Here is a 24,191-nt window from a genome sequence, read left to right as displayed (position 1 = left end):
GTTTTAACAATCTGATTTGGCTAGAGAGTAGTGTAGGTAAAACCAGACCAGACCAGGTTGTGTAATTTTCACATGCATAAAACTGTCAGAATACTTTTGGGATACTGGAATATGATGAGAAATGGTGCTATAAAATCTAAAGTCATTCTAGAGAGGTGATTATGGATGCCAAGAGGTGAATGGAATACCCAAGGGAGTGAGGGAACAAGGAGGAGCAAGAAAGAGAGACTACGAAGGGTACAGAGTAAGCGATGGAAAGGCACAAGATGCACAGCAGGGAAGGGATGGATTGGAAACCAAGGGAAAGCTATTGTAAGGAGTAATGCATGGATGAAGAAAGATGGTATTAAAAATTCTGAGAGAAAAATCAGAGGCTGTTATACTGTTTGAGTATAACAAAATCAGCTTTTATAACTGATGTTTAAGGACATTTGATTTAAAAGTTTCCCTGACCGTGAAAGCAAAAGGCATAGTTATGTTAAGTTCTGAACAAATTTGGAAAAGAACTGGAGGGGAAACATATGGATATCCTTCAAGAAATTTCTTATTGAAAAAAAAAGATAAATTCAGGAAAAAAAAAACTCAAGAGGTTAGACATATTTACAGAGTTCTTTTTGCTCTTTGTTGCTTATTTCTCTAATGAGAGAGATCAAATACTTTGTGGGTAGATGAAAATGTTAAGTGAAAGAGGGAGAGACTGAAAATGAAACCTGAAGATGGCTTAACTCAGTGGTTCACAACTAGAGGTCATTTTGCTTCCCCCTTACTCCCACCCCAAATTTCACAACGTCTAGATACCTTTGTGGTTGTCACAACTTGGGGGAAAGTGCTACTGGTATCTAATGGGTACCACACAGGACAGTTCTGCATAACAGAGAATTGTCCAACCCTACATGTCAATAGTGCCAGAGTTGAGAAACCCTGATTTAGCAGAAGAACCAGTGTCTTGTAGTAGATGGAAAGATTAGAATCAATTCCAACTGTAGAATAGTGCAAATGCTATGTTTCATATCATTCAGTTCTAAAACAATATGATGTTATGGTGGAGAAAATTAGCCCTAGAGTGAAGAGTCCGAGTTCAAATTCTAGCTCATTGATTTACCAGCTATGTAACACCAAGGAAGTGCCTTATCATTTCTGTAACTCTGATTTCCTAGTGTATGTTTACCATGTAATTTTATGGGAGGATTCAATTATGTACATAAGATGCTTATAACAGTGCCTGGCACTTTGCTTGCTCTGAGTAAGTGTTTTTTGTTTGCTTGTTTGCCTTTTAGGGCTGCACCTGTGGCATATGGAAGTTCCCAGGCTAAGGGTTGAATCAGAGCTGCAGCTGCTGAACTATGCCACAGGCACAGCAATGCAGGATCTCAGCCACATCTGGGACCTACACCACAGCTCACAGCAACATGGGATCTCTGACCCACTGAGTGAGGCCAGGGATCAAACCCATATCCTCAAGGATACCAGTCAGATTAATTTCTACTTTGCCACAATGGGAATTCCCTGAGTGTTCAATGCTATCTTTATTATCTAATTTCAGACTCCTCTAAGGTTTTGCAACTCTTACTATGTCTGAATGTCTGAAGGTTACTAGCTTGTCTGATGCTCCAATTTCTCCTCTGCAGCTCAGAAATAATAATAATACCTGTTCTACAGGTCTATTGTAAAGCTCACGTGATACAACACATAAAACATCTAACACAGTAGATGCTACTTACCAGGGTCTCAACAAATCTGTGGGGTTTTTTTCCCATTCTTTCTCATATTTTAAAATTACTGTTTATCATTCACTCAAAATCTACTTCATTCTTTTAATTTATACACATTTACACAATAAACATTTTCATTAGGTAGTGTTCATAATTTTAGGCAATAAACCCATATGCTTTAGCAAGAACAACTTTAGAGAAACAAAGCTAGTCACACATGGGAAAGGTAATAAAACAATTTATGGTATATTTCAGAATTATTCTCAATTATTGCTCTCTCATATACTATTATAATTGCTGACTGTCACTAACACATTCATTTAATTTTTATGGGACCTTTTAATAGTTTTCTCTGACTCCAGAAGTCCACAATAATGTATATTCAACATGTGGACCACTTGCGATGCTTCTCTGAACACTCCTCCAGTAAAAAATACAAAATGATTTTTTACTTGAAGGCTTCCCTGTGTGGATTGCAATTGCTAAAAGGAACTGACCAAAGTGTACGGAGCTTCAAATATCTGGGATGAATAAATTCTGGAGATCTAATACAGCATGGAGACTATAATTAATAATAATGTGTTATATCTAATATACAGCATGGTGACTATAATTAACAATACTGTCATATATTTAGACTCAGCTAAGAGAGTATATTTTAATTGTTTTTAAAAAGGTAACTATGCAGGGTAGTGGATATGTTAATATTAGCTTGATTGTGGTAATAATTTCACAAAGTATACATATACCAAAAGACCACATTGTATACCTAAGTAGATTAATTTTTATTTGTAAATTATAACTCAACAAAATTGGGAGGGGGAATGAGAGGTAAGGGTTTTATCCCAGGGATGGAGGAAGACTAAAAGCTTCTTGTATGAAATAAATAAGCAGTGAAATATGCATGTCTTATGTGGGGCTAAGATCACATCTCAGTCTTAGGTTCCTCACTCTGACTACAGTCAATGGTTAATTGTCAGAACAAACATAGTTCTAAAATAGAACTTTCTGAAAAGGCTTTTTTCTTTTTTTTTCAGTTCAATGGAACTGGATTTATACAGCAGGATTTATATAGCAGGATTATAGGGCAAGATTTTCCTGTATTTTTACAGGGGAAAAAAAGTAGGTGCAAGTTTGAATTAATTATCAGAATTATTCTGATGCCAAACAGAATATATTTTAAGGCATACTGGATATTAATAACTCAATTATTTTTATTTCTCTAGTCTAAGACAACTTTTCTACTCTTTTACTAATTATAAAGATGTGTTAATAATAATGGTCATGGAGGACAACAAATGGGGACCGTAAGTTATCCTAAACCTACTTTTGATGGGCGAGGAAAATGGAATCTTTAGGTGCTGCTTCTTAATAATCAAGCAACTATGAATTTTAGATAAATAAGATAAACATTTTAAGAAATTATACATATGAGTAACTGACGAACTGTGTTGCAACTGTGGAACTGGATAACATATATTCCACAGCATCTCCTTAGGAGGAACTGTTTAACTTGTGTATGAGTTGCATTAGCAGTAAGGAAAATTTTTGTTAACATGGGGATACTTAACATATTAAGAACAACTATTGTATTACAATGACTTTGATAGAAAAATATTATGAGTTATCTTTAAACATAAAATTAGGTAGGTATTTTCATCACCTCTCAACTTTTTTGAGTGAATCACCTCTCAACTTTTTTGAGTGGAATTAAAGTTCAGAAAAATTAATTATCCTGAACTCAATCAGTATGATTTGACATTACACATAAACATCAAGCCATTAATAGATCTCAGAAAGATAAAGAGAATGTGGTACTCAAAGATTTGTTGAAATTAATGATGGAAAATGACCACAAGACCAACAGATCTAAATTTTTTTCCCAACCTACAAACCCTCTGAAGTTGGTTTCAAACCTCTCCTCTAGCGTTGTGATCACAAGTCAGCTCCTGAGTGAGCCTGTTTACTACAGTATGATAGATTACTAAGACTATCCCAAAACTCAAGGAGTTATGACACTGATTAAAGGATTTCCACATTCTCATAAGCTCTTTCCAGCTCTCCAGATATATTAGGATGGTCTCTTCAAAATCTTTCATTCAGTAAATATGCATTATATCTGGAATCACAGAATCCTTTACATTAAAAGTGTTCTTTGTTCCGAATTCTGATCCTTCCCTATTTCCCCTCCTTCAGGATTGTTTCAGAGCAAGCCTGCAGCCTGGATCCATGGATAAGGTCAATTCTTCAGTGGTGTCTGACTTTGTATTGCTGGGACTCTCTAGTTCTCAGGAACTTCAGCTTTTCTTTTTTGTTTTCTTCTCTGTGTTGTATGTGGTCATTGTGCTGGGAAACCTTCTTATTATCCTCATGGTGACTTTGGATAACACATTGCACTCCCTGATGTACTTCCTCTTGGGAAACCTTTCCTTTGTGGACATCTGTCAGGCTTCCTTTGCTACTCCTAAGATGATTGTTGATTTTCTAAGTGAACACAAGACCATCTCCTTCAGTGGCTGCATAGCTCAGATTTTCTTCATTCACCTTTTTACTGCAGGGGAGATGGTGCTGCTTGTCTCCATAGCCTATGACAGATATGTAGCCATATGCAAACCTCTACACTATGTCATCATCAAGAGCCAAAGGACATGCATTGTACTGGTAATGATCTCATGGGCTGTGGGCTTGGTGCACACACTCAGCCAGTTATCATTTACTATGAACCTGCCTTTTTGTGGACCCAATGTAGTAGACAGCTTTTTCTGTGACCTTACCTGAGTGGCCAAACTTGCCTTCCTGGACTCTTACATCACTGAAATACTCATTGTGGTCAATAGTGGAATCCTTTCACTAAGCACTTTCTCTCTCTTGGTCAGCTCCTACATCATTAGTCTTGCCACTGTCTGGTTTAAGTCTTCTGCTGCAATGGCCAAGGCATTTTCTACTCTAGCTGCCCATATCCAAAGTAATATTATTCTTTGGACCTTGCATATTCATCTATGTGTGGCCCTTTACCACCTACCCTGTGGATAAAGTTCTTGCCATATTTTACACCATTTTTACTCCCATTCTAAACCCCATTATTTACACACTAAGGAACAGAGATATGAAGACTGCCATGAGGAAAATTATGATGTATTACTTGAGGCCCAAGAAAATTTCTGAAATGCCACTAGTACTGAGGAATTCCCTTTAGTAAGACATGTTCATGTGGCATATCTTAACTGTGGTGAAAGTAATAAAGAAGATGGTATAGAGATTATTTAATTGATATTGACAAGTCTTTTTCTGAGTATCATCTAAGCAAAAGTTAAATATCCAAAACAGTAAAAAATACATCATGATTACTGATTTTGGAGAGAAGTTATGGAATGACTTTCTATGGATAGCGTAGATTCATTGACTGCTTTAGTTACAGATAAATAGAAGTATGATTGAAAAAAGAATGTGAACCCGATTCTTTGGTGGGGATAAATTTAGACATTTTCCTGATCTTATGAGTTTCCTAATTTGCATGCCTAAATATCAATATACAAGGATGGTATTAAAAAATCTGAAACCAAATTTTCCCAACCAGGGGACAGCCACTCCACTGATTTAAGATCAGTGCATAGATGTAAGTGAAGCTTCTTAGGTAATGAGATCCCTCCCCCAACATTATTTATGCCTATCCCATGTTATTTTCCAATAACTAACAGTGCATTAAAATATGGAATTATATGTAATCAGAAGTTTGCTTTTCAAATATTTCATTTAGTAGGCTTTCTTTGATCAGTTAAGCTAATTCCAGTTCCTCTGAAGTTACGTTATAGAAGAGACAGGAGAATATTTAAAGCTGACCAATTCAACATGGACTTTTCTGTCTGTGCTATAAAGAGCTATGTAGCAGTCTTCCATTTGGACCGAATAATACATTCTTAATGATAATTATCAATGTTAAATATATATCCAAATTGGTAACCAGGACCCCAGAGCTAGATCTCTGCTTTTGACTCTAGGGATAATTAGGGGGGTTATTAATATTGATTAGAGTTTCTACATTTACTTTCCCAAATTTTTCAATTCATATGAGGCAGATAGATTTCTTGAAATATTAGCCTCTCTTCTATGCTAAGAATGAAAACTCTAGTTTTGCACTTTGTTGTTTGCTTTCTTATCCTCCCATTTCCAGCTAATCTTTTCTGAGTCTGTCCCTAATAGAATCATCATTAAGTAAAATTAAAGAAACCTTGGAAATTTCCTTTTCTCCCACCCCACTCAATTTTTGCTCTCTCTTATAGCAGTCTAGTTCTTCTGAGATCTGATATGCTTTGCTCTTTTCTACTCTCAAAATCTACCTTCCTGTAAAAGTAATTTACACTTTAGTATAAATTTAAACCCATAAATTACCATTCCTCCAGGAATGTGACATATTGATTTCTTTCTAATTTTAGAATATAAGTCCATCCATAGCTAGAGAAGAGTCGGTAGATTGGATCTAGAACAGGAACAAGAAGAGATTGCACCAATGTTCCCTGACTTCATAGTACACAGGCCACCGCATATTCTGTTCACAGAATGAGGGCTGGTGTTATAATTGTTCTTCTTGAAGAAAAGGCTGTGCACTCTACGATTTCCTCCTAATAAGCCTATAGTACTAAAGTATTAGGAAGGTAGGATTCATTAAAAAGCTTATTAATGCCATGCTTTTTTTCCTATTTTTATTTTTATTTTTGTTTTTGTCTTTTTAGGGTTGCACCTGCTGTATATGGAAGTTCCCAGGCTAGGGGTTGAATCAGAGCTGAGAATTGATACACTAAGAATTTCAGAAATTATGTAACCTGGTTAGCTATACTAGTTGTTAGTTACTTAGGCACTCATAACATTCTTTCACTCAGAGGTGATTTTGAAAATATGATTAATCATAGCTCTCCTTCCCCCACTCAAACAGCATAAACGCACATAGGATTTCCTATACATAATATTTATTACTCCAGAAATTGATTTTATTCATTAAAATTGAATATATACTAAATTTAAAAAAAAATCTTTTTTTCTCTTTCTCTCTCTTTTTTTTTAATAGCCACACCTTCAGTATATGGAAATTCCTGGGCTAGCGGTCAAATTGGAGCTGTAGCTGCAGGCCTGTGCCATAGCCATGGCAACACTAGATCTGAGCCACACTGAGGCTTGTGGCGATGCTGAATCCTTAACCCACTGAGTGAGGCCAGGGAGCAGACCTTCATCCTCATGGGCACTATGCTGGGTTCTAACCCACTGAGCAACAATGGGAAATTCCTTTCCTTTTTTATTTTTAGGATTTTTATGTAAAATTAATAAAATTTTGCTAAAATAATATAGATAAAACTTGTGCAAATAATTTAAATTTTGTCCAGTTCTACATTTTAATGTGAAGGCAGGTAGCTTTTAGTTTAAGACAACTTTGCAGAGTGATCTTTGACATTGAAATCTATGTGCCATTTATGATACTGAATTAAGCTTAAATTTTTACCTTAATGGACTTTCTGAAATAAAATAAGTATTAAGAAATGGAGTCTGAACTCCCACAGCTAATTCACAGAAGAGGATATGTTTGTCTCAGAGGACTCCAAATTTTCCCAGACTCTGAATTTTTTCATATAGACTCACTTACATTGTTTTGAAATAAATGAAGTATCTTTGTGAGGTCTCTTCCAAGAAGAGATAAAGTACTATCAATATCTCTACTGAGTTTTTCCAAAGAATGTCTGGAAAGCCAGCAAGTTTTCTTGTAGTAGAGGAAAACACATTTTATTCTTAATTCTTTAGATAATCTCTTTATACACTGGATATTTAAGGTCCTACGTTTAAATGTTGATGAAGTTGACAATGATCTTAGCAGTAAGTAGATACAATTTCAGAGTGGTTAGAAGAATTTCCAGCTAACATATGCCAAGAAAAAGAACAATGGTCACAATAATATGTGCTGTTTCTTTTCAGCAAAAATGTAACAAGAAAAGTTACTTTGGCTGAAGAAAATTACAACTACTTCACTTAATATAAAGTACATTTTTCCTTTGTGTATTTATTGACAAAGAACTATATCAATTATCAGCTTATTATCTTTCAACATCAAATTCACCTTCACTGGCCTGCTTTTTTGTGATACTGTAACTGAGCAGGGCTCTATGGAGCTCCTGGGCATAAAAGCCCTTCTGGGTCCCACATTTCTTGTTTTTAGGAAATGGGCCTCATTCAGCCTTTCTGACCATCTCTGAGTTCTGAGGGAACAGGTTCAGACAGTTGCTGATAAGAGAAAGATGGGGATGCAGAGACAAGGGAGTGATAGTCAAGAAACAATAGTACAGCCTTGGGGCAGGATCCTGGTTCCCTCTCAAGGGATACACATAACGATGTAGGTATTTTATAGACCTAAGAGAAAAGTTATATTCTGTATGCTTCTTTCAGAAGTGAATATTTTAAAAGTTTAGAGTCCTTCCTTGTCCTTCTCCCTAGCTTAATTGGACCTAAACATAATATCCCATAAGCTAAAGATCAGGCACCATGAACATAATTGCCTGTGGCTTAAAGATTATTAGCATGTGACTTTTTCAGGAACTTTCCTAGTTTGTTCTAATCTCTGATTGATATGCCCTTTTGCAAGTACTGTTATTCTAGGCAATAACCCAGAAGACCACCACCATGATCATGCCAAGATCTCCTGATGCCAGCTTCGATGACTAACATCCCCCCAAAGAAAGAAGAATGCATGTTTGCCCCAATCCTGATTCCTATCTGAAAGCCTGTTTTTCTCCTTTTACTATAAAACTCCCCTCAATTCATCCCAATGGAGGGCACATTCTTTAAGGCATTTTGCTTGCTGTGACCTCCTTTTCCTGGCAAAGTGATAAAAGCTATTTTTTTCTCCTTCACCCAAAACTCTCTCTTCATGTTTCTATTCTGCACCTTGGGACAGAGGCTGAGTTTCAGCAACAATACTGGAAATGAACTTTAAACCTTTCTTCTTTGTGATTATAAGGGGCAGGATGAACATTTAAGAAGGAATGGACTTCTCTTCTTGCTTCCAGTGTGCTTAATTTCTTCCTTTATTTTTCTTTTTAGGGTCCTACCAGCAGCATATGCAGATTCCCAGGCTAGGGGCTGAATCAGAGCTCTAGCTGCCGGCCTAAGCCACCACAAGAACTCTTTAATTTCTTGTTCCTACAGTGCAGCTGCCAGTGATTCAAGGAAACCCAGTGGCTCTCACCCCCTAGAAAGTATTGTTGCCAGCCTGAGCTTTAAATTCTCTGCTCCCCATTTTCCCTCCATCTGTACATCAGCTAAGCCCAGGGTAACCCAGAGAACACCTCATCCACCTCATCATATCTTTTGAGTTTTGAAACTCACCCATGCTTATTATTTCCCTGGGTTCTCTCCCTCAGCCCTCAGGTATTCTTTGGAGTACTCTTTTATCCCCTCAGTATCTACTACTTATTGTCAGTTCCTAAGTCTTTATAGTAAATATACCCTGTTCAAATTACCATTGTGGTTTTTGTACCCCAACTAGACTCTGGCAGATATAGAAATTTTAAGCATTTTGAAGATATTGGGAAAAAACAGAAGCATCCAAAAGAGTCTAATAAAATACCTAGGATCTATCTGGCAAAAAAATGTCAGCAGTATCCTATATTTACACACTTAAGTGAAATTCATTTAAGATACACTTCAAAACAAGAAATTCTGGCATCTATGAAGTGGATGGTATCATTTGTCAACTCACTATTTCAAATTTCTCTGTTCTAAGCCAGTGTAACAATTTTCATAGATTAACCAAAAATTTTTGTTTGGTTTTCCACATCATTCATACCTTTTTTTTTGAAGTGTGGTAAGAAGGCTTTGATATAATTAGGGAAGATTAAAAGCATATATAACTCATAATCCTTCAAGTTTGTAGTAAAATTTCAATCTTAAAGTGCTTTTCATTAAATGATCCAAACTGAGGAAATTTCAACTTGAAAAGAGAAGTCTGCTTCTTATCTTTACCCTCTATTAGGAGCCTTACCAAACCAGAAGAAGCATCACTTTGTATTTTTAAACTTGTGTGTCATACATTCAATGATAAAAACAAACAAAAATAAATCCAAGAGTTCACAGACTTTAAGAAAGTTTTTTTCATGAAATATTTCAAATCATTCTAGTTTTCAGTGTTCCAAAGGGAACATCTGAAATACAAGTAACAATAAATTTTCAGTTTAGTTTCTACCTTAGGGAAACTATATAAGGTGAATGATATAATCATATTATAGCTTGAATTGAGACATTTTGCACAGTAGAATACCATGTTACATTTTGTTTAAAATAAAATAAATCCTAAAATGATTTGGTAATAAACTTTTTTATGCAGGCATTTAAAAATAATAGAATAATATGAAAAAAGTCTTTCATTTTGTCTGGTCCACAGATCTCTGTAGGTTTTTCATGCACCACAGGCAAGGAAATATATTTAACTATACAAAATATGGTAAAAAAAATGTGGAAATTTTGGTAAATGCGAAAATAACTTCTCAGCTGCTTATCAACCAAATTGGGTTTGAAAAATGACTACATTACAATAGAATACATTACTTGCTTTTGATCAGGTCCCCAAGCTCTTTAAAGTCTTTCAATTCCTATTCATTGTTCTCAGGATAAAAGGGGAAAAAACCCTCTGTGACTTGGCTAACAAGGCTGTGTATGATTTGGTTCCCTACTTAAATCACCACACTACCACATACCATTATTTGAAAACATATTTCTCCCTGACTGAACTAAACTCTATGAAAATAGGTAATCTCTCTGTGCAGAAAATATGACAGGACTTTTGCAGCATTGCTTCTTATTTTCTCAATATTCAGATTATCAAAAACTATGTCGGGAAAGAAGAAATTTTCCCCTACACTTCTAGATTCTTAAGGCTGGTTTAAGAATTAAATTGACATGAGGCATATTAACAGGAGAAAACCAAACACATTTTAATAATATATATATACATGGGGGAGACCTAGGAAAACTGAGTAACTCGCCAAAATGGTTGAAAACCTTCATTTTAATATTGTCTTCACTAAAGACAAACAAGAATGTTGGGGGTATTAATTTGGGACTTCAGAGAGGAGGACGGCAATTCACGTGGAAATGGAAAAGCAAATGTTTGGAAAACACATATTTGGAGGGCCATGTACAGGCAATAGGTCATTGAGAGAAATTTTAACAAGAGTTTGCTGTGTCCTCCCTGTCTACACATTTAAATTATCTATGATGAAAGCTCCCTTCCTGGAAGAGATCCTCAACATTCTCTAGGCAGTTAAAGTTTCTTCCTGAGTCTTTTTCATTTTAATTGTTTTCATCTCAAGATAATCCACATGCCAAATAAACATTTTGGGGTGGCAAATTTTTCTCCCCTGCAACTACTTTGATTGTAATAATCCTTTTCTTTTCATTCTTTCTTGCTTTTTTTTTTTTTTTGCAGCAAAAGAAACTAATTCTGACCAGCCTAAGCAGAAAGTAACTAGTACAAGGAGTTAGTGTAAAGAAAAAAAAAATGCTGCCCTTCACTTCAGTTAGAAAGGATCAAGCCATTAGCCACTGCAGTCATCCACTGACTGTGCACCTGAGGGGAATTTAGAATGGAGAAAAACAGGAAGCCTGCTGTGCTTGGATACTGGCCCCTAGGTAGTTAAGATGCATATTTTAAGAAAACATTTCAGTGACCCCAGATTCTTGCATCTTCCCATACATAGAAAAGCACTAAAATCATTAACTTCAGATCTGTTCTTTGTGATTAGCAGTAATCCTTTTATGCTTGACTACATGTTTTTCTCAGCAAAAATTATATATATATATATATATATATAATTTATATTATATAATTATATTTACATATGCCCTGGTCTTCTCTTACTTCTTCAGAGCAATCTGAAAAACTGTCTCCCAGGCTATAGTCCTCAGGGAGTTCCCTAAATAAAACTTAACTCACAACAACATTCACTTGAGCATTTTTATTTCAGATGACGTGTGTCATTATTTTTTTTATTTTTGGTTTATACAATGTGCACATAATAATTTTACCAATCTTATACATTCCCTTGACATGTTTTTTTATTTTATCCATATTTATCTGAAAAAATAATTTAATAATTTAAATCATTAAATGTATTCTACATCTCTAAAATACTATATTTCTTCACTCTCAAATTTAGAGACTTAGTTTTTTTTCCTCTATCTATCTCTTTTAACCAATGCTGTAATCTATGCTATTGTCCATGCTTTTATGTATGTGAACATTTTACTGAAATGTGGTTACACATATACACACTTAGCATATATACATGCTGAGTGATAGGGAATGAAGGAACGGTTTTTAGCTTTAATGGCCTTTCTCTCTGGAAGACTGACTCCCCAAAATACCAAGGGAAATGTCAGAGAAACACCAAATGTCCAAGCCCAGAAACCTTTGTTCCCCTGGACCTAACTTGTTAAACTTTAACTGATAAAATAATTTGGACAAGAAACAGACCTCAGCAAAAAAAAAATATTTTCATACTTAGCCTCCCTCAAACCCCCGACGACCCTCGATGCAGTAGCCTGGTCTTGGTCTAAGACTGACTGCTGCCCCTCTTTGCCTAATAAAGATGAGCTGGCTCTGTTGAGGTCGTCTCCATCTGTCCCCCCCACCCTCACCCCTTCATTTTCCTTACAGGGAAACTATTTCAATGTCCTTCTTTAAAGATGACCATTTTAAACTTACATCTACATCACAACCTTTGAATATCTAGACAATGTATTATGTAAAATACAGTTGAAAGACTGCTGATATATTTGGGGGGTAAAAACAGATTTATCATGGAGAGGAAATGAGAACACCCTGAAATATTTGAAGAATCATGATATTTAAGTGGGAAAGATTTCTTCTGTTAAACTACAGATGGTAGAACCAGTTGAGCATGTTGACAATAGACTAAGAGGTCCTGTGAAGGGGTGGGCTCCTTGTGAGTGGAGGAAACCACTCTGAGCCTAGGGTGGTTTATAAGATGGCATGATTGTTTATAAGACGGCATGATTGTTTCATCGACAGAAAGAGATGGAAAAATTACTCTGCTGACCGGGAGTTAGTGATAAATAATCATTTGCTTTCACACATACCTACTAGGTGGTAATACACTTGTTTTTTTCTTTTCCATTCTTGGAAAAATTACTTTGTAAAAATAATTACTCCCACTGCAGGATGACATCAGTTCTCTAAAGGGTGATTTCTCACTTCCCCAGTGATATCAGTTTCCTGGAATGAGGATGGATGGCTTTCTATTACCTTACCTTGTGTACTGTAATTGTATCATCCAGGGCAAGAGGAGCAGGGCCATCAAGACCTGAGGACAAGCCTGAGGTTCTTGTGTCTGCACAGCTTAGTGCAGGGACCAAGTTAGGATGCATCAAGTCAAGAGTATATTGCAAATATTTTCAATATGAAGACCCATAGTGGAAAGTGGGAAGCTTAGAAGTAAACTGTGGAACACCAAAGTGAAGGAAATAAGGAAGAACTGAAGGGTTGGAAGAAATTATTTATTAAGAGTGTAAGTATTGTACATACATTTGAATATCTTGTCCAGACTAGACAAGTAATTAGGAAACTGTCTTCTAGATGCAAAATCAGCAAGTAGAAGATAGCACAGGGGAGATTATGGTTGTCTTAGTCAAATTGGAAAGTCCATCTGGAAGAGGCATATTCCTGTTCTGCACTTCGTGGATATGACTCTCTGAGATGTCAGTTTCTGATAAACAAAAGGAAATATGCTATCACCATTATCTGTTCCTTCTCTGTCTTCTTCTATGCTTTCTATTCAGAGGATATTTGGTCATTTGTTAAAGAAATAATTATTGGCTATCAAAATTTGCCTGGAGGGAGAAATGGGTAGCTAGATAAATAAATGGTGAATAAATATCCTTTATTGCTTTTTCTGCTAGGCTAACAGGTAATCAATTGTTTATTATAAAACAAAATAATAAAAATTATGCATGCTTATGGTGTTGGAGATCAATGGGCATAATTTAGAGATGGATTTTAATGTAACATCAACTTCTATGTATCAAGTTTGTCTTACACCAAGAAAGAGGAAATTTTCTTATGGTGTATCTTGCACTCTCAAAATATTACCATCTCTTCTATGAAGTACACTGGTGAATGATTCACTAATAAAGAAGCTTCTGGGCACTCTGTCCACAGCACAAGGAATGTTGAGTGAATTTTCCCTTTTAAAAATCTATTATGTACTCAAAATACACCATGCAGAGTCATATAAAATATTTCCAAAAGGAGAGTTTCTGAATGATACTACCGATTTTGATAAATCCAGGAGTGTTAGGTGTGTTTAGGAAGAGACAAAGGCAGAGTCAGAAAAGACTGAAGACACATTGGTGGTTTGTTCATAATTGGTCTTTATGTGACAGGTGAACTCTATTGTTAAAATGATGAAATAAATATTCATGATCTTCATAGAAACTCTGAGTATGACCATTGTTCATGCTACAAAGTGGTGAATTGCCTCTATAAAGAAGCTTCTTAAAACAGACAGGCACTTTATGATTTTCAGTTTCAAGAATATCAATCTAGTCTATTAGCCTTGCATTCAACACTACCTGCAGCCATAATCATGCTCCTGATCTACCATTCTCTACTTCATTTTTATTGCTCCTCAGCACCCTTCCCCAGTTCATGGCTCCCTTTGCATGTTCTTCATATTTTTACCTTTATATCTTTATTGGCATTACTCCCCTTGCTTCAAATAGCCTTTTTCTTCAGTTTTGGTGAGCAAACTCCAAACTTTTAAAAAAGTTTTAGCTTAATACCTATCCATGACAGTACCTAACACTTTGGTGTAATTTATTTCAACTATAATATTTATGAAATTAATGAATCCTTTATATTTGCTTGCTTCTGATGTTGTATTTTAATTTTTAATAATGTGTATCATCTTTCTAACTATAAGGCACATATTTACTTTTTTTCTCTTTTCTCACTTTCCACAGAACTCACAGCTATTAAATATTAAATTGATTATTACATAATTTCTTTAAATTGACTTTTGATTGAAAACATCATATTTCTTTTGTATATATACTATATGTAGCTCTATCATTGTGATATTTTCCTGGTTTCTTTTTCTTAGGAAACAGTAGATTGGATACATGGCTCACACAAATGAATCAGTGGTGTTGGAGTTTGTGCTTCTGGAACTCACTAACTCTTGGGAACTTCAGCTTTTCCTTTTTGCCATCTTCTCTATCGTGTATGTGACGTCGGTGCTGGGCAACACCATGATTATTGTCATCATTGCCTCTGACTCCCATTTGAACTCTCCTATGTACTTCCTGCTTGGTAACCTTTCTTTCATTGATATCTGCCAGTCTAACTTTGCCACCCCTAAGATGCTTGTGGACTTTCTTGTCGAGCACAAAACTATCTCCTTTGAGGGCTGCATGGCCCAGATATTCCTTCTTCATAGTTTTGTTGGCAGTGAGATGATGTTGCTTGTAGCTATGGCATATGACAGATTTATTGCCATCTGTAAGCCCCTACACTATAGCACCATTATGAATCGCAGACTATGTATCATTTTTGTGTTTATCTCCTGGGCTGTGGGTATTCTTCATTCGGTGAGCCACTTGGCTTTTACAATGGATCTGCCCTTCTCTGGCCCCAATGAGGTAGACAGCTTCTTTTGTGACCTCCCTCTGTTGATAGAGCTGGCTTGCATGGATACTTACAAAATGGAAATTTTGACCCTAACTAACAGTGGCCTCATATCCCTGGGCTGTTTCCTGGCTTTAATTATTTCCTACACTGTCATTTTGATCACTGTCCACCGCTGGTCCTCCAGTGGGTCATCCAAGGCACTTTCTACATTGACTGCCCACATCACAGTGGTGATTCTTTTCTTTGGGCCTTGCATTTACTTCTACATATGGCCTTTTAGCAGACTTTCTGTGGATAAGTTTCTTTCTGTGTTCTACATTGTTTGTACACCCCTGTTAAACCCCATCATCTACTCTCTGAGGAATGAAGATGTTCAATCAGCTATGCACAAGTGGAGAAACCGTCATGTGAACTCCTGGAAATACTAAGGATCACCATGAAGGAACATAACCCTAAATGGCAACGAAGAGCCCCAGCTGGAACCCAGCATTGTGTGAATTATTTTTTGTAGTGAGAGGGGTTATCAAGTTATAGAATTTGATATTTGTCCTAAGTGCAAGAGAATTGCATGAAATCAGTTCCTGCTTTGCTATTTAAATATAATTTTAGGTAATTGTTCAGTCTTTATAATTCTAAAGTACAAATTCTCTTGATAATATAATTGATCCTTTTAAATGTTTCATAAATAATTTAGAGTTTCTAATCTACATAAAAATCTATTCATGTTACTAAACTTGTGATTCTCATTAATTGAACATATGCTATTTTCAAGCTTTGCAATCAGAACATATAAGCAAATTGACTTTCTGAGTTTCCGATTCTTCTCTCATCTTAGTTCAAAACATTTCTATAAATTTCTATAAATTGACAAAAACATTACTATAAATTGACATAGTGGAAAAATACTGTGCTCACAACACAGATTTTATTGATGTACATTTGTTAGCTTATCTTTTCACTATGAATTGAAATTTTTGATTATAATTCTATTTATTTATTTATGTTTTTATTTTTTTCATTATAGTTGGTTTACAGTGTTCTGCCAATTTCCTACTGTACAGCAAAGTCACCCAGTCCCATACATATATACATTCTTCTTCTCACATTACCCCTATGTCATGCTCATCAGAAGAGAATAAATACAGTTTTCAATCTACTAGTATGTTCCAATGCAAATTTTCTGTCTTTTCTAGGTTGAAATGCATTTCTAGTCATTATGGGACTTTTCTATATGTTTGGTGCTATTAGTATACCTGTTTCCCTACTTATTTTTTAAGTAGGACAAATTCGTTGTAATGAATTTTGCATTAGTAATAGAAAATTGCAAATACTTTTGAAATTGTCTCCAAGTATGGTGGGTGTAGAATCTTTAAATTTACCAAAAATGTTAATTCCATATGAACCTAAAACATACAAATGCACAATAGCTCAAAAATTTTTTTGCAACTGGGCACCAAATTTGAGATCTCTTCTTTCATATTTCTTGGAAAATAGAAGAGAGAAAGTAAAATTCATGTATATGTAATAGTAAATATTTTAAAAGTCTGTTAATACTGTTTCATTCACTAGTCAAAAGTTTCCTTATGTAATTCTCCCTGTGAATTGCATTATGAAAAAGACTGTAAAACAGGAAGACCACATATATTTTAACAAAGATAAAAAGAATTGCTTAACAGTAGAAAGCCTACAATTGTCATCACATTGGATTCAGTATTTTAAATATAAGATACGAGTAAGTGTCTATGTACAAAGATATTAACTTTGCATGATAAGTTAGTGCAAGCTGAATTTTAGACATAGACATGTCTAAAATCATGATGCTAATTAGCTAAGGATTCTTTGATCTTTAGACTTTTGGTCAATTTCATTTGAACAATATCATACATGTTAATTTTCTTTTTTTTTTTTTTTTTGTCTTTTTGCCATTTCTTGGGCCACTCCTGTGGCATATGGAGGTCCCCAGGCTAGGGGTCTAAAATTGGAGCTGGAGCTGCCAGCTTATGCCAGAGCCACAGCAACATGGGATCCGAGCCACATCTGCGACCTACATCACAGCTCATGGCAATGCCAGATCATTAACCCACTGAGCATGGGCAGGGATCGAACCTGCAACCTCATGGTTCCTAGTCAGATTTGTTAACCACTGCGCCACAACAGGAACGCCTAATGTTCTTTTAAACTTGAATATCTTCTACATATTTTTGTAGAGTGACAAAACAATTTAAATACATATTATGCATTCATGATATTGTTGTCAGCAGTATTTTTTTCCTTCGACTTTGTCCTACTGGTGAGAATGGAGAGGTGTTAACTCTACCCTTGAGAAATTGTCATTTAGCTGCCCTGCTCCTCAGTATTGTCATACTGAAGGGGTGGAGGGGTTGGGGGCACCAGGAAAAAGATGGAGAGAGAGAGAGAGAGAGCAGATAAAAAGGAGGAAAATTAGAATTTATGAGGGTTTATTTCATTTGCCCCATTCTTTGTATTGCCAAAGAGACATTCTTCCACTCTCTAATTCTTATTTCATCATTGAGTCTACCTGGCTTTCAGTGATCAGTTGTAATCTATCACATTAAGTTTGACAAAAAAAAAAAATTTCAAAAGTTGTAAAGTTTAACAAACAGGTTGACAAATCTTACTACTTTGGTTCCCACAAAGGTTTTCATGTTTTTGTTTTGTTTTAAACCCTATCACACATAATTCCAAATAAAAAACTATATGAAAGGCAATATTATCCATAAGGGCAATATCTTTAATTTCTAAAGCACTTTTATAGGTCACCCATAAACCCATCAAAAAATTAGCAAAGCATATTAACAAGTGGCTTATTAGTAATGAAGCACAAGTGATTCTTGAACACAGTAATAAACACTTAAACTGTCACATAAAAATGCAAAGTGAGATTGCTTTGTTCATCTATGATTGGCAAAGATCCAAATGTGTACTGTACAGTATACTGTGTTGAGAAGATTTTGATAAAAGTGGAAAACTCAAATATTGTTATTTTATCTCTAAATTAGTAGAATATATGAGGAAAAATTTCAATATCTATTAAAATTTTTAAATTTTGAACTGGTAATTATACTGCTAGTATTTTATCTTACAGATATACCCATACGTATGTAAAAAAAGTACATATATTAGATTCCAGATATTAGTGATACTATATAGTATTTGTACTTCCCTTTCTGACTTTCTTAACTCAGTATGAGAGTCTCTGGTTCCATCCATGTTGCTGCAAATGGCATTATTTTGTTCTTTTTTATGGCTGAGTAGTATTCTATGACATAGCATGATAATGTGAGAAAAAAAGAATGTATATATGTATGTGTAACTGGGTCACTATTCTGTACAGTAGAAAAAAATAATATATTGGGGAAATAAAATAAAATTTTAAAATGTACATAATATTTTTTACAAGCATTGATTTTAAGAATACAGTGTTGAAAAAAATATAAAACCCCAAGTGTCTACCAATGTAGACTCCTGAAGAATATTATTGGTACATCCATAAAATAGAATGCTGTGCAACTCTGAAAAAAAAATTAAGGTTTATCTGATGCTTTGGTCAATTTATAAGGAAAAGAAGTGCCCTAGAGAGGGGAGGGCTAGAGAACATTTTATCATGGATTTTCAGGATAGGAAGGGTTATTTGAGAAAATTTAATCCAGACTCCTCACTTTTCACTGAGAAAATCAAACCCAGAAAAGATAAATGACTTGTCCAAATAATTTAATTAGTTAGTAACATAGGCATGATTAGTTTATATACCTCAGTTTTTCCTTCTATCAAGTTGCAGGGTCATAGAATTATAGCCCTGTGTGTGTGTTGCTGTTTCAGTAGGTATTTCATGAATATAGATATTCTGAGAGAAATGTTCAAGCTGAAGAGGTATTATAATTAATATTAGATCCAATGATTTTTATAACTATATAGTTAAGATTTTCTGGAGAATAAATGTATTATAATTTGGTGACATTAGTTATAGAGACTTTAATATTTGTGCAATAATTCTCCAAAGATTTTTTCCTTTGCAAACCAATAAATATTGTTTTGATTTATAATCCAAGCAAACATACTCTCATAAGCTAATAGTTCTACTTTAGATGGTATTCCTTCTTTACATACCCTTTGGGAAAGAATAAGAGTAGACCAATACAAGTCATGACTGACTTCATTCCACTTAGTATGTATTCAGTCATACTAACCAAAACATTATTTCTGATAAGAGATTGTTAATGGATGTGAACTAGTTATGGCCATTTTTTTAATATCTAATAAGTGTCAATGACTTTTAGTGTCACATCTGATCATAGTGGCATTGTATAGTAGTGTATCTTATCCTTATTGTCTTATAGATCATGAAATGATGAGACTAATGGGAGCCAAGAGTTGAAAGTCTACATATCCAACAGCCATTTTCTATTCATTACAACACTACAAATGAAAACTGCTAAGTTAAGACTTTGCTCTATTAATTTTCTAAAGATTTTCTCTGAGATCAACAAAACTGTAGCAGCAATTAGAAATTCATAAGCCATAATAGGTTTCTGAAAACTAAAATAAATATTAAGACATCTAACCACTAACACATTCTTTCCTATAAGAGGACATTCTGGGCTGTCACTCAAAGTCTGTTAGTTGCCAAACTAAAATGTTTAAATCATTAAAGTCATTTTGTTAAAAATCCAAACAAGATAGAATATTATAATGTAAAAGTGCTGCCTTCTCACCCCACTCTCTACACTTTATTCAGAAGTAACTGCCGACATTTTAAAAAGTATTCTTTAAGAGGTTTCCTGTGAATATTCATATTCATTTGTGCAATGGCACATGCAAAATTCAGTTTCATGTGTTTGTTTTTTTTTAAGTATTTGGAAGTATACATTCTGCTTGTTTTCTTAACTCTATGTCTTAGAAATCTGTTCATGGTAAGTCATAGATTTGCCATATCATTTTTAACTTCTCCTCAGTGTTCTATAATTTATTTACCCATTCCCAATATACAGATATTTACGTTTTCCTTACTTTTTTTTATGGCAAATGCTGTTGTAATGAACATCTTTATACATATTTTTTTCAAATAGAATACATTCAAAGATATGTTCATTTTTTGTCTTACTACTGTCACATCATCCACCAATTCATACACTCAGCAATAACATATGAAGGCACCCATTTTCTCCCATTCTTGACAAAACTATAAATTTCAACTGTGGTAGCAAGCCTCCAAAGATCCTGACCTCCTTGCTTTCATGCCTTTGTGGTGTCCCTTCCACACCAAATTAGAGCCGTCCAACAGAATATGGTGAAAATCACCATGTGGTACTTCTGAGGCTTGGTCATAAAAACTTTGCTCTCTTAGACTGCTTCCTCTGGAAGAGGCTAGTCCCCATGCCATGAGGACACTCAAGCAAGTTCAGAGTGGAACCAATACCTCCCTCCCACCTCAAGCACCAACTGCCAGCCACAGAATCACATCATCCAGCCCCAGTCATGCCTTCAATGACTGTAACTTCATAAGAACAAGCCCTCAAGGTGGAACTGCCAAATCACTGCTGAATTCCTAAAGCACCAAAACCACAAGAAAGAAATGCTTTTCTTTTTATGATGAAAAATTAAAAAAAAAGTATTAGGGAGTTCTTTATGCTGACAGAAAATAACTCCACTAAGTATTCACATATGAGAAAATCAGCATGCATGGTCATGTGCAAAGCATACTATCATTTGTGTTCAATGATATAAATGTATGAGATACATATATGTGTGTGTATATACATATCTTTACTGATATATACATAAATATATGTATATTGTATATACATATATATTATATACCTATATTTATCTATCTACATACAGATATATATATATATATAATATATATATATTATATATATATATATACATATAAATTATCTCTGCTGTTTAGGAGAGAAATGGATTCCTGCAAGGAGAGAGAAGGCCTAGATAGCTAGAGTTGAACAAATTCAGAGACATTTAAAGATAAATACCAGGGATTGGCTCCATCTGAAGATAAGGGGAAATCAAGACTGGCTCTCAGATTTCTTGTTTGGGTGGGTATTCTAGAAGGCATTCATTTATTACTTTTTAAATTTTTATTTATTTATTTATTGTTATGGCTGCATGTGCAGTATACAGAAGTTCTCTGGTCAGGGCTTCAATACCAAGCCACAGCTGTGACCTATGCCACAGCTACTGTGACTGTTGGACCTTTTAACCTATGCCACAGCCATGGCAACACCAGATCTGATTTGTATCTGTGACCTACATCACAGTTTGCAGCAATGCTGGATCCTTAACCCAGTGGGTGTAACCAGGGATTGAACCTGCATCCTCACGTATACTATGTTGGGTTCTTAACCTGCTGAGCCACAATGGGAACTCCTGATTTAAATTTTTAGAAAAAGGTTTTATTTATTTATACTATTTAAGATATGACAGTAATCTAGAATAAAATAGTAGACAGCTGTATCCATTAGATTTTGTCTCATATCAAGCTACCCCCAACATATAAACAATAACTTTTATATTTACTCACAAATTAGGTGGGTTCTTCTTCTGGTCTTGGTCATGTCTGATCTCTGCTGGATTCTCTGGTGAGTCTGGAAATTAGATAAACAATGAGCTCACTCATATATATGGTGGTTGATGGGTTGAAAGCAGGAGCCCTCGCTGACTGTCACCCAAGGAATCTCCACATGGCCTCTCCTCTATGATTGGTTGGAACTTGTTTATACCAATCCTTGAGAACTATTTGTTAAATTATCAAGGATTTTGTTACGTGGTTGTTAACCTGTTGTTGGCTGGAAATCCACCATGATAGGAATATGTATACCACAGATGCTGGGAAACATTAACAGTCAAGGCCTTCCTGTGCTCCTCTATCTTCACACAGAAGCAGTTCTTAAATATTAACCAGCATACTATTGCTTCTTATCCCCTAACAGACTAGCTGGGGCTTATACACATGGTGGCTTCAAGATTTCCAGAGTTGCAAAAAGGTCAGGTCAAATGCAAAACATTTTTTTTTTTGCTATTATTTTGTTGGGAAAAAACAAGACATATGGTCAATTCCAGAACTGATGTAGAACAGTACTCAGAAATAAAAAAGAAGGATGGGATTAAGATGGTGGAATAGAAGGACTGGAGCTCAACTTCTCTAAAAACAACAAAATTCTCAACTAAAGGCTGAGCAGTCTTCACTTGAATGGACCAGAAACCTTAAAAAAGATATCCTACTCCAGAAGACAAACAGGGAGGCCACATCAAGAGGTAGGAGGAGTGATTTTGCGATATAAACAACCCCATACCTCCCGGGTGGGAAGCCCCACAGACTGAAAACTAACTGGTTCACAGAGATTCACCTATAGGAGTGAAGAGTTCTGAGCTACACATCAAACTCTCACTTGTGAGGATCTGGCACTGGGAGAAAGAGCCCCTGGAGCATCTGGCATTGAAGGCCAGTGGGACTTGTGCACAGGAGCTCCACGGGACTGGGGGAAACAGAGACCCAATTCCTGTGAGCCACACGGGAAGTCCTCAGAGACCCCATTCTTAAAAGGTGCACAGAAACTTTCACATGCACTGGGCCCCAGGGCAAAGCAACATCTCCATAGGAATCTGGATCAAACCTGACTGCAGTTCTTGGAGAACATCCTGAAAAACAGGAGTGAATGTGGCTTGTTGTGGGGGAAGTACATTGGAAGCAAAGCTCTTGAGAATAGTCAGCAGCGTGCCTTTTTCTGGAGGGAGCCATTTTGGGAAAAACCAGCCCCACCGATCAGTCAGCACTGAGAAGCCCCAGGGCAAACAACAATTCAGGTGGGAACACAGACACATGCACCAGTAAACAGGCCACTTAAAGACCCCTCAGGCACACAGCTGCCTCTAATCCCATCCAAAGACTAAGCCCCACCCACCAGAGGGATAAGAATCAGCTCTATCTACCAGGGGGCAGGCATCAGCCCCTCCCATCAGGATGCCTACAGCAAGCCCCCATATAAACTTCAGCCAAAAGAGGGGCAGACACTAGAAGTAAGAGAGGCTACAACTCTATCATCTGTAAAAAGGTCACCACACCAAAAACCTATAAAAATGAAAAGACAGAGAACTATAATTCAGATGAGGGAGAAAGGAAAAACCCCAGAAAATAAGCTAAGCAATGAGGAGATTCTCACCCTCCAGGAAAAAGACTTTAGACTTTTGATGCTGAAGATGATGTAAGACATTGGAAATAAACTGGAGGCAAAGATGGATAATTTCCAGGAAACACTGCCAAAGAGACACAAGATATAAAATGTAAACAAGAAGAAATGCAAAATACAATAACTGAAAGAAAAAATTCACTAGAAGCAGCTAAGAGCAGAATACAGGAGGCAGAAGAATGAATAAGCAAGGAGGAGGACAGATTAGAAGAAGTTACAAATGTGGAACAGAAAAGAGAAAAAAGATTGAAAACAAATGAAGAGAGTCTCAGAGAACTCTGGGAGAATGTTAAATGCACCAACATCTGTATTATAGGGGTTTCAGAAGGAGAGGAGAGAGAGAAGGGGACAGAAAAAATATTCCAAGAGATAATAGCCGAAAACTTCCCTAACATGGGAAAGGAACCACTTACTCAAATCCAGGTAGCACAACGTGTACCATATAAACTAAACCCAAGGAGGAACACCGTGAGACCCACATTAATCAAACTGTCCAAAATTAAAGACAAAGAGAAAATCTTGAAAGCAGCTAGGGAAAAGAAACAGATAACATACAAGGGAACCCCA

General features: G+C 35.7%; 1 protein-coding gene, 1 long non-coding RNA gene and 1 pseudogene across 2 annotated transcripts in view; all 3 read left to right on the top strand.

Moving 5' to 3' along the window:
* Positions 1-22,959, top strand: part of LOC146401763 (uncharacterized) — a 909,931-nt gene extending 886,972 nt beyond the window's left edge. The window contains exon 4 of the long non-coding RNA XR_014810925.1: positions 22,927-22,959. This is a non-coding gene — a long non-coding RNA (uncharacterized LOC146401763). The remainder of the gene's footprint in view (positions 1-22,926) is intronic.
* Positions 3,933-4,908, top strand: LOC100152672 (olfactory receptor 4K5-like; annotated as a pseudogene).
* Positions 14,889-15,824, top strand: LOC100153883 (olfactory receptor 4K1-like). The gene has a single exon (XM_084970316.1). It carries the CDS (start codon positions 14,889-14,891, stop codon positions 15,822-15,824), a length of 936 nt encoding a protein of 311 aa, XP_084826442.1.
* Positions 22,960-24,191: the final 1,232 nt, after the last annotated feature.

This window comes from Sus scrofa, chromosome 7 (genome assembly GCF_054392235.1).
Source record: "Sus scrofa isolate SSC_HxYL_T2T_F1_AM1 chromosome 7, Sscrofa_HxYL_maternal_Yorkshire_Landrace_v2.0, whole genome shotgun sequence".
Taxonomy (NCBI): Eukaryota; Metazoa; Chordata; class Mammalia; order Artiodactyla; family Suidae; genus Sus; species Sus scrofa.
The sequence above is the reverse complement of the archived record's forward strand: the minus strand, read 5'-3'. Positions and strand labels throughout refer to the sequence as shown.